At 47.9% G+C, this 14,672-nt stretch overlaps 1 protein-coding gene across 2 annotated transcripts in view; it reads left to right on the top strand.

The window, feature by feature from the left end:
* CREBRF (CREB3 regulatory factor) overlaps positions 1-14,672 on the top strand; it is a 53,371-nt gene that overhangs the window by 24,265 nt on the left and 14,434 nt on the right. For both annotated transcript variants that reach the window (XM_038740260.1, XM_038740261.1), the window contains exons 2-3: positions 10,995-11,179; positions 12,478-12,603. In XM_038740260.1, coding sequence (XP_038596188.1) covers positions 11,171-11,179; positions 12,478-12,603 — 135 coding nt within the window. In that variant the 5' untranslated portion in view covers positions 10,995-11,170. The remainder of the gene's footprint in view (positions 1-10,994; positions 11,180-12,477; positions 12,604-14,672) is intronic.

Here is a 14,672-nt window from a genome sequence, read left to right on the forward strand (position 1 = left end):
CTGTTAATCCCCATAATGAGTATAGTTTTTGCCCCATTTGTTTCTACTCAGAGTGTGGACTGAGGCTTGAAAATTCATTCAGTTGTATTTATTGAGCACTTACTGTGTGCAGAGCACTGTACTAAGCACTTATGACAGTCTCCAGGTCTTCCTGGAGAGAAGCAGCGTGGCTCAATGGAAAGAGCACGGGCTTTGGAGTCAGAGGTCATGGGTTCAAATCCCAGCTCTGACAGTTGTTAGCCGTGTGACTTTGGGCAAGTCACGTAACTTCTCTATGCCTCAGTTACCTCACCTGTAAAATGGGGATTAAGACTGTGAGCCCCCCAAGGGACAACATGATCACCTTGTAACCTCTCCAGCGCTTAGAACAGTGCTTTGCACATAGTAAGCGCTTAATAAATGCCATTATTATTATTATTATTCCCTGACCACCAGGCATCCTGAGAGCCATCAGCTCCGTCCCCGTGACAAGAAAGGCAAAAAGACACCTTTTTTAATGGTATTTGTTAAGTTCTTATGATGTCTCAAGCGCTGTGCCAAGGGCTGGGGTAGATATAAGATAATCACGTTGGACACAGCCCCTGTCCCACATAAGGCTCACATCAATCCCCATTTTCCAGATGAGGGAACTGAGGCACTGAGATGTGATTTGCCCAAGGTCACACAGTAGACAAGCAGCGGAGGCCGGATTAGAACCCAGGTCCCCTGACTCCCGGTCCTGAGCTCTTTCCACCTGGCCATGCTGATTCTCAGCGATTGATTACCTGATTGAAAGGTTTGACTGCATTTCTGGCCCATCCAGCCCTGATTTGACTTAGAACAGCGCTTAGAACAGTGCTTTGCACATAGTAAGCGCTTAATAAATGCCATCATTATTATTATTATTATTATTTGACACTTCCTGCGGGTCCTAAGCTCTGGCTGTCTTCTCTTTCTCTTCCCCCTATTTTCCCTCTTTTACCTAAACTGATCAGACCCCGAACTTCAGCAAGCGGAGGGAAAATTATAGGGTTTTTTTTTTTTCCCCACTGTTTGATTTAGATTTTTCAGGACACTTATGTTCCCCGAAACCAAGAATGCTGTCGCTCGCTCTTTCAGGGGAAGTTCATCTGCAAACATGGCAACAGATGCCACCTCAGTGTGGCAGAGGAGAGGCCGAAACCGAGAGAGCGGGACAGGGAACTTGCAAACCACGTTGGTATTTCAGGAGCCTCGTTTTTTGCTCAGAGGGGCGTTGGTCTTTCTCCTTAGTCGGTGACCAATCTCTCTCGGCTGTTTTCCTATTAAATCTTAAACTGGGTCCCAGAGGTTTCACAAAAGTCCGAACGAAACGGCCGAGTACGGCCAAGGGCAGGATAAAGGGGAAGCCGCGGAATCTAATTGACTTTTAAAACCAACAAAAGAATTTCAGGGTTTTTTGCTTCTGCCTTCGTTCTCTTGGGGTACATCGAGGGGGCTCTTGGCAGAAAAGGCAAACGGATATTCCATCACTTAGGTAACGGAGGGAAAGAAAGAATCAGCTCTGACTGGGACTTTGGGCCTTCTGAAGCCAGTAAGTCTGCAACTCCCACCCCACCACCCCCGTACCCCCGGAATCTAACATTAGAGATGTGCATGTCCTCAGTTTACCCAACCCAGGGCTGCTGGGTTAGATCATTAAGATGCCACCGTGGGCCAGCCAATCAACCAGTAGTATTTATTGATGCTTACTATGTGCAGAGCACTATCCTAAGCGCTTGGGAAGTACAAATCGGCAACATAGAGAGATGGTCCCTACCCCTAGAAGGGGGCGACTTGCTCTCCCTGACGTGTTTCCTCCAGCTACCGGCAGATTTGTTATCTGTTTCTGCGGTTAAAGTCTTCTAGATTGATTGATTGATTGATTGACAGTCTCTATATGTTGCCAACTTGTACTTCCCAAGCGCTTAGTACAGTGCTCTGCACACAGGAAGCGCTCAATAAATACGATTGATTGATTAAAGCTGTCCGTCTCTTCCCTCAGCTGCACACAGATAATAATAAAAATAATGATGGTATTTGTTAAGCGCTTACTATGTGCCAAGCACTGTTCTAAGTGATTCATTCCTTCATTCAGGGGTATTTATTGAGCACTAACTGTGCGCAGAGCACTGTACTAAGCACTTGGGAGAATGCAGGAGAATTGGTAGGCTTGTTCCCAACCACAAGGAGCTTAAAGTATAGGGGAGGGGGGCAGACATTAAAATACATTACTGGTCGAGGAAATGGGCTAGTATTAAGCGCTCTGCACCCAGTAAGCACTCAATAAATATGATTGAATGAATAAGGATAATGTAAGAGAAGCAATGTGGCCTTTCATTCATTGTCAGTCATATTAATTAAGCACTTATTGTGTGCAGAGCACTATACTAAGCACTTGGGAAAGTACAGTACGACAGTAACCAGTGACATCCCCTGCCCACATGAGTTTACATTCTAGAGCCTAGTAGAAAGAGGATGGTCCTGGGAGAGGTCATGGGTTCTAATCCCAGCTCCGCCACTTGTCTGCTGTGTGACCTTGGACAAGTCACTTAACTTCTCTGGGCCTCAGTTCCCTCGTCTGTAAAATGGGGATTAAGACTGTGAACCCCAGGTGGGACATGGACTGCGTCAACCCGATTAGCTTATATCGGTCCCAGCGCTTAGTACAGTGCCTGGCACATAGTTAAGTGCTAAACAAATGCCCTTTTTTTACAAAAAAAATAGAAGATAGGAGAACCAGCGTGGCTCAGTGGAAAGAGCCCGGGCTTTGGAGTCCGAGGTCACGGGTTCAAATCCCGGCTCTGCCAATTGTCAGCTGTGTGACCTTGGGCAAGTCACTTACCTTCTCTGTGCCTCAGTTACCTCATCTGGAAAATGGGGATTAAGACTGTGAGCCCCACGTGGGACAACCTGATCACCTTGTATCCCCCCAGTGCTTAGAACAGTGCTTTGCACATAGTAAGTGCTTAGCAAATACCGTCATTATTATCAGCGCTTAGAACAGTGCTTTGCACATAGTAAGCGCTTAATAAATGCCGTTATTATTAGCATTATTATTATTATTATTAACCAGGAGAGGACAGCGTCAGTGGAGCTGAGGTTAGATAACGTTTTCAGGATCACTAGGGTCTTCCATCTTCATCTCTGAGTCTTTACGGTGAGGAGACCGCTCCACGGCCGATGTCCCTAAGCGCCGCGGCGTCCACGGTACAGGCTCGTGTTAGTGGCGATTTGGGGGGTCCAGCCCAGAGGCAGCCCGAGTTGAGCCCAACATCTGTTTTGTTTTGTTGTTTTTTTTCTCTCGCCGGCCGTTATCCCAGGGATCTGCCGCTGCTAATTATAGTCTAGGCCCTGGGTATCAGCTTTGCATTTTGACTGGAGGGGGAACCTAGTCCTTGGGCTCCTATGGGGGAGCGCTTTGCCCTTGTATCTTTCTTTTGCTGTAACCGCGTGTGGTCCTCCTCTTCCCCTGGAGTCTTCTCCGCACTCCGTCGCCCCGAGCCTCGGGAACTGCCTTGTCCTAGTTCATTGCCAAGAGTGTTCAGGCAAGTGTTTGTTTAAGAATATTTTTTAAAATGTGACTTCTGTTTTAACATCACTCTCTCCACCCCCTCTCCCGGATTAATGAAGCGCACGACCTTTGGTCTTCTAAATCATCAATCGCATTTATTGAGCGCTTACTGTGTGCAGAGCACTGTACTAAGCGCTTCTAAATGTCTTCATTCGGTCGTGCCTATTGAGCGCTTACTGTATGCAAAGCGCCCGGGACAGTACAGTACAACAACAAACAGACACTTTCCCCGCCCACAACGCGTTCACGGTCTAGGAGGGGAGACAGATATTAATATTTGTAAGTAAATAAATGACAGATATATACGTATGTGCTGCCTTTCCTTCTAGGATGCTGAACTCGCCCTTCTTAGGAAACAGAGGGTAGGAGACATCTTGTCAAAACTCTTCTAAAAATAATAGTCAATGTATTGATTTTCTGACTGCAATCTTCCCGGTTGCGTGGGGATTTGAAATCGTAAAAGAAAAGCCCAAGTAAACCCATCTCCACGATTCCCCTCGGGTTTTGCTTTCTTCACTGAAGAGCCAATAACTCTGCCGAACACTGGAAAGATGAAGTGATTTTACCAGACAGGATTCAGACTCTTAAAGAATTATCGATTAAAAGAGTATTAAAATCAAAGAAACTGCGCCATCCCTTGAAAGCGGATGAACATCAAGGTTTAAAGGGTTTTTTTTTTTCTGAGCGTCTTCGTATTTGAGTCGCAAAAAGATTTTTCAGAAGCAAAAGTCTTAAATATCAATTTTGTAACTGACTGTGACATTTTGCAGTTCACTGAGTCACGTTGCCTTTCCTAGTCTTTGAGGTGGAACATTGAGGCTAGGGTCATTGCTCCATCTGGCTTCCGCGTCCTAAGCGACTTCAACTGTGTCACAAAAATAAGGGAAATATGGGAAATAACAACCGGGTGTTAATTAGGCCAAGGCTGTCGGAGACTGAGATGAAGCAGAGAGGTAGGATGATAACCAGGGCAGTATCTGGGGAGTAGAACCAAGGAGGGAGAGCATTTCTAGGAGAAGTGTGGTTAACTGTATTCATGATGGCCAAAGGTACTGATCAATGCATCGATCGGTGGTATTTATTGAGCGCTTACTGTGTGCAGAGCACTATATTGAGCATTGGGGATTGTACAGTACAGTTGGTAGACACATTCCCTGCCCACAGTCTTTACATGTGGCAGAGCCAGGTGACGCCCAGGCGCGTGCTTTGTCAACTGTGTTCACCAATTCTGTTTTATTGTACTCTCCCCAGGTCATAGCACAGTGCTTTGCCCCGAGTGAGCACTCAGTAAATACCACTGATTGATGCTTGGACCAGGCTGGTAGCCATTTGAGAAGACAGGGTGGGACGGAACCAGGACAGCCTCGGGGGGAGAATCAGCACTATTTAGCGGTTGACTGAACACGATGGCTGAAGGATAGTAAGGAGTTAAGGATGATGCCAAGGTGAGAGACTTTGGAAAGATCATGGGCCCGAAAGTCAAAGGACCTGGGTTCTAATCCCGGCCCTGCCACTGGCCTGATGTGTGACCTTGAAGTTCTCAGTGCCTCAGTTCCCTCATCTATAAAATGAGGACTCGATACCTGCTGTCCCTCCAACCTCTGAGACCCCAGGTAGGATAGGGACTGTGTCTGACCTGATACTGTATCTACCCCAGTGCTTAATAATAATAATAATGGCATTTGTTAAGCACTTATTATGTGCAAAACACTGTTCTGAGTGCTGGGGAGGATACAAGGTGATCAGGTTGTCCCATGTGGGGCTCTCGGTCTTAATCCTCATTTTGCAGATGAGGTAACTGAGGCCCAGAGAAGTGAAGTGACTTGCCCAAAGCCACACAGCTGACAAGCGGCAGAGCCGGGATTTGAACCCATAATAATAATAATGGCATTTATTAAGCGCTTACTATGTGCAAAGCAGTGTTCTAAGCACTGGGGAGGTTACAAGGCGATCAGGTTGTCCCAAGGGGCTCACAGTCTTAATCCCCATTTTCCAGATGAGGTAACTGAGGACCAGAGAAGCTAAGTGACTTGCCCAAAGTCACACAGCTGACAAGTGACGGAGCCGGGATTTGAACCCCTGACCTCTGACTCCAAAGCCCGGGCTCTTTCCATTGTGCCACGCTGCTCTGACTCCCAAACCCGGGCTCTTTCCACTGAGCCACGCTGCTTCTCTACAGCGCTTGGCACAGAGTATGTGCTCAACAAATATCACGGTTATTATTAGGATGGTGGCAATTTCGGCAGCGATAGGAAAGTTTAGAAGAAGGAATGGTTTGAGGAAGAAAAGTGAGAATTCAGTTTGGGGCTTGTGGAGTTTGAAGCATCAGCGGGACAGCCATTTGGATGCGTTTGTCCTAGAGGCAGGAGGAAATGTGGGATTTAAGGTTGGGGCTGGAGAAATAGATTTTTGGAGTCACCCATCTACAAGGTGGGTGTTGACCACGAGAGTAGATTAGCTCCCCTGAAGAGAGCATTGCATCAAACAGAACTTTTGCAGGACACCCACAGTTGAGGAATTAAGCACTTAGTACAGTGCTTTGCAGGCAGTAAGCGCTCAGTAAATGCAATTGGATGAAAGGAATGAGAGGAGGGAGAGGAGTCAGCAAATAAAACTGAGGGGTGTTCAGTGAGGTAAAGGAAGAACCAGGTGAGGATTTGGTTGGTAAAATCAGGGTCTGAAAGGGTTGAAGAAGGAGGGAATGGTGTACAGTTTTGCAGGTGGCTGAGAAGTCAAGGATTAGAACATGTAGAACCCGTTGGATTTGGCCAGGCGGAAGCCATCGGTGATCCTGGGGAGCGCTGTCTCGATGAATTCAAGGAGCTGGAAGGTAGTGGACCATGATATGAGCTGCTAGTGAGGATCATCATCATCAATCGTATTTATTGAGCGCTTACTGTGTGCAGAGCACTGTACTAAGCGCTTGGGAAGTACAAATTGGCAACATATAGAGACAGTCCCTACCCAACAGTGGGCTCACAGTCCAAAAGGCAATGTGTGTGGACACTCGGTTTGGGTAGGAATGGGAACCGGGAGAGGGGGTGGTAGCTGGAGGAGGCAGTGGGATCCAAGGCAGGCTTTTTTTATACAGTGTAGGGGAAGCTGAGAGTGTCTGAAGGCAGAGGGGAAGGAGCCATTGGAGAGGGAGAGGTTGAAGATAATAATAATGATGGTATTTGTTAAGCGCTTACTATGTGCAAAGCACTGTTCTAGGCGCTGGGGGGATACAAGGTGATCAGGTTGTCCCACGTGGGGCTCACAGTCTTAATCCTCATTTTAATAATAATAATAATAATGGTAGTATTTGTTAAGCGCTTACTATGTGCAAAGCACTGTTCTAAGCGCTGGGGGGATACAAGGTGATCAGGTTGTCCCACGTGGGGCTCACAGTCTTAATCCTCATTTTAATAATAATAATGATAGTATTTGTTAAGCGCTTACTATGTGCAAAGCACTGTTCTAAGCGCTGGTGGGGGATACAAGGTGATCAGGTTGTCCCACGTGGGGCTCACAGGCTTAATCCTCATTTTAATAAGAATAATAATAATGATAGTATTTGTTAAGCGCTTACTATGTGCAAAGCACTGTTCTAAGCGCTGGGGGGGGATACAGGGTGATCAGGTTGTCCCACGTGGGGCTCACAGTCTTAATCCTCGTTTTAATAATAATAATAATAATGATAGTATTTGTTAAGCACTTACTATGTGCAAAGCACTGTTCTAAGCACTGAGGGGGGATACAGGGTGATCAGATTGTCCCACGTGGGGCTCACAGTCTTAATCTTCATTTTACAGATGAAGGAACTGAGGCCCAGAGAAGTGAAGTGACTTGCCCAAAGTCACACAGCTGACAACTGGGGGAGTCGGGATTTGAACCTGTGAGCTCTGACACGCTGCTTCTCCCTGTAGATAGCCGTAAGAGAGGGAAGGAGAAGCGGAGCTGGTCTTTTTAGGAAGTGAGGGGATCATTTCAGATACACAAGTAGCAAGCAGGCAGGAGACCTTCTTGGGGAAGCAGGGAAGGAGGATGAGGAGGAAGGGGTGAGGAGGTGATGGAGAAGCCTGCCATACCAACAGAGCAGTTTGGGAGGTTGTTCTGGCAATAGAAAGAGTAGGTGAGGACTCAGGGGAGTTGGGAGGGAGTTAAAAATTCAGACTAGTTGGTGGGAGTCATTAGGCAAGCTGCTAAAGAGAAGCGGGAGCTGAATTAGACCAGGAAAGGATAGATTTGAAGCAGCAAAAGTCAGCCCAGTGCATGGTTTTCTGCCAGCAACCGTCCGCTGTGTGAGTCCAGGAACTGAGGAAATAGACTGAACACCGGGCCGGGTTCCTTTCCGCACGAGCAGTGGAGGGACAGAGGACAAAGAGAGTTGAGTAGAGAGGTCAGGTTTGGAGGTGTGGACTTCAGCATCAAAGGATGAGCAGTTCAAGGATTTCAAGAGGCGTGTAAAGCCGTTGGAGTGGATGTTCGGTCTGGGACGTCACAGTGAGGATTGAGGAATGAATGTGGGTGAAGTGGCAGACCGGAAAGCTACGACTGAAGAATAATAGGTGGGATTCGGGCGAAGCAGCGTGGCTCAGTGGAAAGAGCCCGGGCTTTGGAGTCAGAGGTCGTGGGTTCAAATTCCGGCTCCCCCACTTGTCAGCTGTGTGACTTTGGGCAAGTCACTTCAGTTCTCTGGGCCTCAGTTCCCTCAACTGTAAAATGGGGATGAAGACTGTGAGCCCCCCGCCATGGGACAGCCTGATCACCTTGTAACCTCCCCAGCGCTTAGAACAGTGCTTTGCACATAGTAAGCGCTTAATAAATGCCATCATTATTGTTATTATTCAGGTAGGTTGGGGTTGGCGTGTCCGGAAATGATGAGATCCATGTTGCAGTGGAGTGAGGCAAGAGCTCAGCAGCACTGAAAAGTGACTCAGTTTCTTGTGGGCAGGGAATGCATCTTCCAACTCTGTTATATTGTACTCTCCCAAGTGGTTAGTACAGTGCTCTGCACACAGTAAGTGCTCAATAAATACAACTGGTTTATTCATTCATTCATTCATATTTAGTGAGCGCTTACTGTGTGCAGGTTACTGTACTAAGCGCTTGGGAAGTCCAAGTTGGCAACATATAGAGACGGTCCCTACCCAACAGCGGGCTCACAGTCTAGAAGGGGGAGACAGACAACAAAACAAAACATATTAACAAAATAAAATGAATAGAATATATATGTACAAATAAAATAAATAAATAAATAGAGTAATAAATACGTACAAACATATATACACATATACAGGTTTATTGAAGGAGGGGGATGGTGTGTGAGGGGGTCAGAGGAATCACCAATCAGTGGTACTTACGGAGCGCTTCCCATGAATAATAATAATAATGACGGTATTTGTTAAGCGCTTACTATACTCTGTTTACTCTCTGTGTACTGCAGAGAACTGTACTAAGCGCCTAATATGGCAGTTGAAATCTCCAAGTAGGGCAGGAAGGAGAGGAAGGCGTCCAAATCAGCCAGTGATCCAGAGTTGGAACCTGCCAGGCAGTAGATAAGAAGACGTTTTAGCTACACAGAGTGGTAGAGAATGGGGCGGTGTGGGATTAGAATGAAGAAAAGGAGGGGAAGAGATAGATGGGAAGCAACATCGAGTAGGCCAGCTCCTTCCCCTTTCCCCAGGTGGGGGTGGAGGGAATGAGTCCCCTTCTAGAGAGCAGCAGGGGAGACCGTGTCAGCCCCCTTGACCCTCCGTTCCCTCCTCTCCCCCGCATCCGGGCCTGTCCCGCCAATGCGTCCATTCCAAGCCTCTGCTCGGAGCCGTGGAGGGGGGAGAACTGGTCTGGCCCTCAAAGGTTCACTCTGCCTATTCTCCCTCCCTCCCCCGGATTTATGAAGCTCAGCAGCTTCTTGCCTGGCTCTCTCCCTCCACTGTGGTCAGGGAACAAAGGATTCGTGAAGATTGGTCCTCGACTCAGATGCGCACCCCACTCTGGTCTCTGGTGTTTTCCTTGGAATGCCCCCCCCGCCCCCTCCACATCCCGCTCTCCTTCTGAAGGGTGAGAACCTCTTCTTGGGGTGGACCAGTTGCAGATCCTTTGTCTAGACTGTGAGCCCGCTGTTGGGTCTCTATATGTTGCCAACTTGTACTGCCCAAGCACTTAGTACAGTGCTCTGCACGCAGTAAGCGCTCAATAAATACGATTGAATAAATGAACGATTGATGGCATAGAGGAGTGAGCGCATATGCTTCTGATGAAGCAGATCCCTTGACCACAGTGGAATGGGGTCATGGGAGGGGCCCGGGGAAGAGGAGGAGAACAGAAGGTGATGATTGTCTCTGTTAACTCCCCAAACCAATAAACAAGACATTTAATACAGAGCTACTGGTCACCCGGGCCTCACATAATCCCCCTGTGGAGTTGCGTACTAAAAACACGTCTGTCACGAGTGAGTTTACGGCAAGAGTTTAGTTGCAGAGGGGCGGTCCTATTTACACTCGCTCCTGCCCGGACACGTGTTTTCACTGTTTATTTCGGGGAGAGCAGGATGACAAATTAGGGGGGACATTCTTGCGATAACGTCTAGCGCTTAGTGCAGTGCTTTGTATGCAGTAGGCGCCCAGATACGACTGAATGAATCGTGTCGGTTTGCGTGTTTGTAGCTGCACACGGTGTCAGAACACGGGGTCGGAAGAAAACGGCTGCGCACGCGTGTTTGGCGTTCATGGGGCGGAGGCGGCAATGTGAGCTTTCCTTAACAAATAATCATTCCGAAGGTGGAATTGAGGAATTCTCCTGTGGTATAGGCGAGCTGGGTGGATGCTTCTTTAAACTGGGCCCAGTGGCTCCCTGAAAGAACAACGGTCTAGTTGAGGCGTGATGAGGGAAGAATGGAGGAATTCCAGGTTGGCGTGACCATTCATTCATTCATTGAATCGTGTTTATTGAGTGCAGCGCACTGTACTAAACGCTTGGGAAAGTACAGTACAACACTAAACGGTGACACTCCCTGCCCGCAACAAGCTCACAGTCTAGAGTGGGGGAGCAGTGGGGACAATGAGTGGACTTTAAAGGTAGGCTCTGGGGCGAATTGTAGCTTGAAGCCTGACCAGTTTAGGGCCTCTTGATCCGTGGTGTTTCATCCTTTGAAGAGGTGATTAAAGCTCGCTGTCTAGACTGTGAGCTTGTTGCGGGCAGGGAATGTGTTTACCAACGCTGTTATTTTGTGCTCCCTGAAGCGGTGAGTACAGAGCTCTCCACAGAGTAAGTGCTCAGTAGATATCATCATCATCAATCGTATTTATTGAGCGCTTGCTGTGTGCAGAGCACTGTACTAAGCGCTTGGGAAGTACAAGTTGGCAACATAGATATGGTCGATTAAGTCTCTGAATGGCGCGCAGCAAAATTTCTTTTCTTAATTTCCAATTTCTCTCAGACCCATTCAAAGGAAGCAAAGATCCAAGAAGCTGAACAGAAGTTGTCCCAGGAAAACCTAGCCATTCACTGCAGACGGTCTGTCCGATCCTGAAAAGTAAAGGAAAGCTGGAAAAGACTCTACAGATAAGGCAAAAAAGAAGTTTGGAATTGGATTCACTGGACCTGGGCTTGGAAATGCCTCAGGTAAATCTCTAAGGCCCTTCACGGGACGGGGAGTTTCTGGCTTGACCTCAGCAAAGACCTGCATCCTTAGGTTCCGAGTCTTCTCCATCCTTTCCTCCCAGCAGCGCTCCTCTCCCTGCTGGGGTCCGGATTCAAAACCCGATCTCAGCATCCAGATTTTCCTGTCTCCAGGCCCACTCTGTTCCACCATTGCCCCCCCGTGTGAGCTAGAATCCCTTACCTCGGGGGTCGCCGGAGACTTTGAGGGCGTGAGAGCCATCCCTCACTTCCCAGGAGCCACTGTGACGGTTGCAAGGTTAGGAAAGTTACACACCTGCCCCCCGGCACTCCCCCTTTCCCAACACACCACCCCCACAATATACCGTACTGTCTTCCAGTACTGAAGAGTTTCCAATCTGGCCCCTTCTGTTAGGTTCAGAAACCTCAGAGAGGGCCCCGCTAAACTGAGGCAGGAGTGAGAGATGCGAGGGTAGGTCTATTTTAATCTGAGACCTCTTCTGGCTGTCTTTAACCTCAGCCCTTTCTCCATCTCATCTAGCACTTTCACCTTGCTCGGCCCTTTTTTCCCCAGCTCTCCTTCTATAAAATCCATCTCTGTCTCTCTCTCCCTTTATGACTCTCTGTGTGTGTGTGTGTGTGTCTCTCTCTCAGGCCACCTTCTCACCTGCCTGACACCGCGCCCTTTCCTCTTCCCCCTTTTTCCTTGCTGTTTTTCTGTCTTGACCTTCAGGGTTCATCACTCCACAGCAGACACATTAGCCCATTCGTAGGCCTTCCGCAGTCGCCTGAGGATGACGTTTCGGGGAAGGGTGGTCACTCCTCGTCACACAAGTGCTTATTTTACAAATGTTCCTGGCAGGCTAAGCAAATTTTATGAGCACCAGTTTTATCGTCTACCGATTTTTTGAGTGCATTGCTTCAAGAGGGCAAACTGTCTTGCTACCTTAACCCAAACCCACCGTCCATCTCGCTGAGGATGGGTGGGATAGTCTGAGTTATCCGAAAGGCGGGTATGGCGAGCCTCGTTAAAGCCGTCCCGACCGATATTCATTCATTCAATTGTATTTATTGAGCGCTTACTGTGTGCAGAGCACTGTACTAAGCGCTTGGGAAGTACAAGTTGCCAACATATAGAGACGGTCCCTACCCAACAGTGGGCTCACTGTCTAGAATATGAAGCTGGATGGTGGAGAAAGGAAAGGGTGTCAAGGTGGTACTGAAACAGCAGGGTTGAAGGGGAGCGATTGGAGCTATCCCTGGAGTGTGTAGCCTTCTAAAAGCAAAATATTTTGTCGTAGCCCAGTGTAAGCGGAATGGACCCACCTTTTGGGGATGCCTTTCGAAGCCACTCATTTTCAGAACAGACTTTGATGAGCACAGATCTCTTGGCCAACAGTTCAGACCCAGACTTCATGTATGAAGTGGTAAGTGTTTCTCCTGGTCGGGGGGAGCCCAATTAGTAAAGTATGGGTTGTATGGATATTTCTATTTCTAGCTGGGGAATTGTAGGGAGAAGGGCCACACAGGCCTGGTCAGGTTTGATCTACTTATTGTTTTTGTTTTTGTTTTTGTAAGCCCACTTTAAGCACCTTTTAAATGAACTAAAATCACATGAATGACGGTAGGCAGAACAGTTTTAGGAGTAGACTTTGTTGAGAAGAATGATAAGCTCCCTGGCTTTTTCAGTGTATCTCCAACTGCCAGAGAAGAGCACTGTTGCTTAGACCTTTGTTGGCCTGATTCACCGGTGGCCATGTGGAACTCCAGGAAATGAGGAAGCCGAATGCAATTACCAGTTCGATGCAATGTGATGGTTTTGAAGGAGACTTTAAATGTCTTCCCAACTAGAAGACATTTTCAGTAGGAGAGGTTGAGAATCCCCTTAGAGACCAACGGATTGAGAAGCAGCATGGCCTTGTCATTCAGTTTTGGCCCTCTGGGTTTTAAACCTGCTCGCGTCCCAATGCCAATGGTAAATGGTAAATACTGACCCTGTATTGGAAAACTGAGAAGCAGCGTAGCCTAGTGAATAGAGCAGGGGCCTGGGAGCCAGAGGGCCTGGGTTCTAATCCTGGCTCCCCTATTTGCCTGCTGTGGGATCTTGGGCAGGTCGCTTAATTTCTCTGGTCCTCAGTTACCTCATCTGTAAAATGGCAATTCAGACTGTAAACCCCATATGGAGCAGAGACAGTGTATAAGCTCAGTGGAAAGACCCCGGGCTTTGGAGTCAGAGGTCATGGGTTCAGATCCCGGCTCCACCACTTGTCAGCTGGGTGACTTTGGGCAAGTCATTTAACTCCTCTGGGCCTCAGTTCCCTCATCTGTAAAATGGGGATGAAGACTGTGAGCCTGCCCGTGGGACAACCTCATCACCTTGTAACCTCCCCAGCGCTTAGAACAGTGCTTGGCATATAGTAAGCACTTAATAAATGCTATCATTATTATTATTAATATTATATATAGCCCAGGGCATAGTACAGTGCCTGACAAGTAATAAGCACTTAACAAGTACCATTTAAAAAAAAACTCAACCTGAACAAAAGATGAGTCAGTTATTTGAACCTCGAGATACTCCTTTTTCCCCCCCAGTGACCCATATCCTATGGGAAGGCAGGGATCGGATGGAATGGAAAATGGGCACAATTGAGACTTCCGATCAGTCAATCACTGGTTTTTATTGAGTGCTTACTGTGTACAGAGCACTGTTCTAAGTGCTCAGAAAAGTACAATGTAATAGAGTTGGTCAACACGATGATAATAATAACAATAATGGTATTTGTCAAGTGCTTACTCCGTGACAGACACTGGGGAGGATACAAGCAAATCGGCTTGGGCACAGTCCCTGTTCCGTGTGGGGCTCACAGTCTCAATCCCCATTTTGCAGATGAGATAACGGAGGCCCAGAGACGTGAAGTAACTTGCCCGAGGTCACACAGCAGACAAATAGTGGAGGCGGGATTATAACCCACGACCTTCTGACACCCAGGCCCGTGCTCTAACGCTCCCTGCCCACAAGTAGTAGCGTACAGTTTACAGGGGTAGAGAGATGTTGAAATAAATTACAGAAGGAGGAAATGATACAGTGTAAGGAGATATACATAGCTGCCGTGGGGCCGGATTGACTGTGAAAGTGCTTAAGGGGTCCACAGCCGAGTGCGTAGTTGATGCCGAGGGGAGGGTGGATAGGGGAAATGCGTCTTATTCAGGGAAGACCTCTTGGAGGAGATGTGATTTTTTGGAGGGTTTTGAAGGTGGGAGAGGGGCGGATTGTTGGATATGAAGGATAGCCTTCTTAAAATCCCATCTCCTCTAAGAGGCCTTCCCCAAATAAGCCCTCATTTCCCTTACCCCCTCTCCCTTCTGTATGCCTCTTCTCCCTTAAGCACTCGATATTCACCCCACCCTCAGCCCCACGGCGCTTACGTCTCCCCCTCTGGATTGTGATCCCCTTGTGGGAGGGGAACGTGTCTCCCAACTCCGTACTGAACTCCTA

This window comes from Tachyglossus aculeatus, chromosome X1, assembly GCF_015852505.1.
Source record: "Tachyglossus aculeatus isolate mTacAcu1 chromosome X1, mTacAcu1.pri, whole genome shotgun sequence".
Lineage (NCBI taxonomy): Eukaryota > Metazoa > Chordata > Mammalia > Monotremata > Tachyglossidae > Tachyglossus > Tachyglossus aculeatus.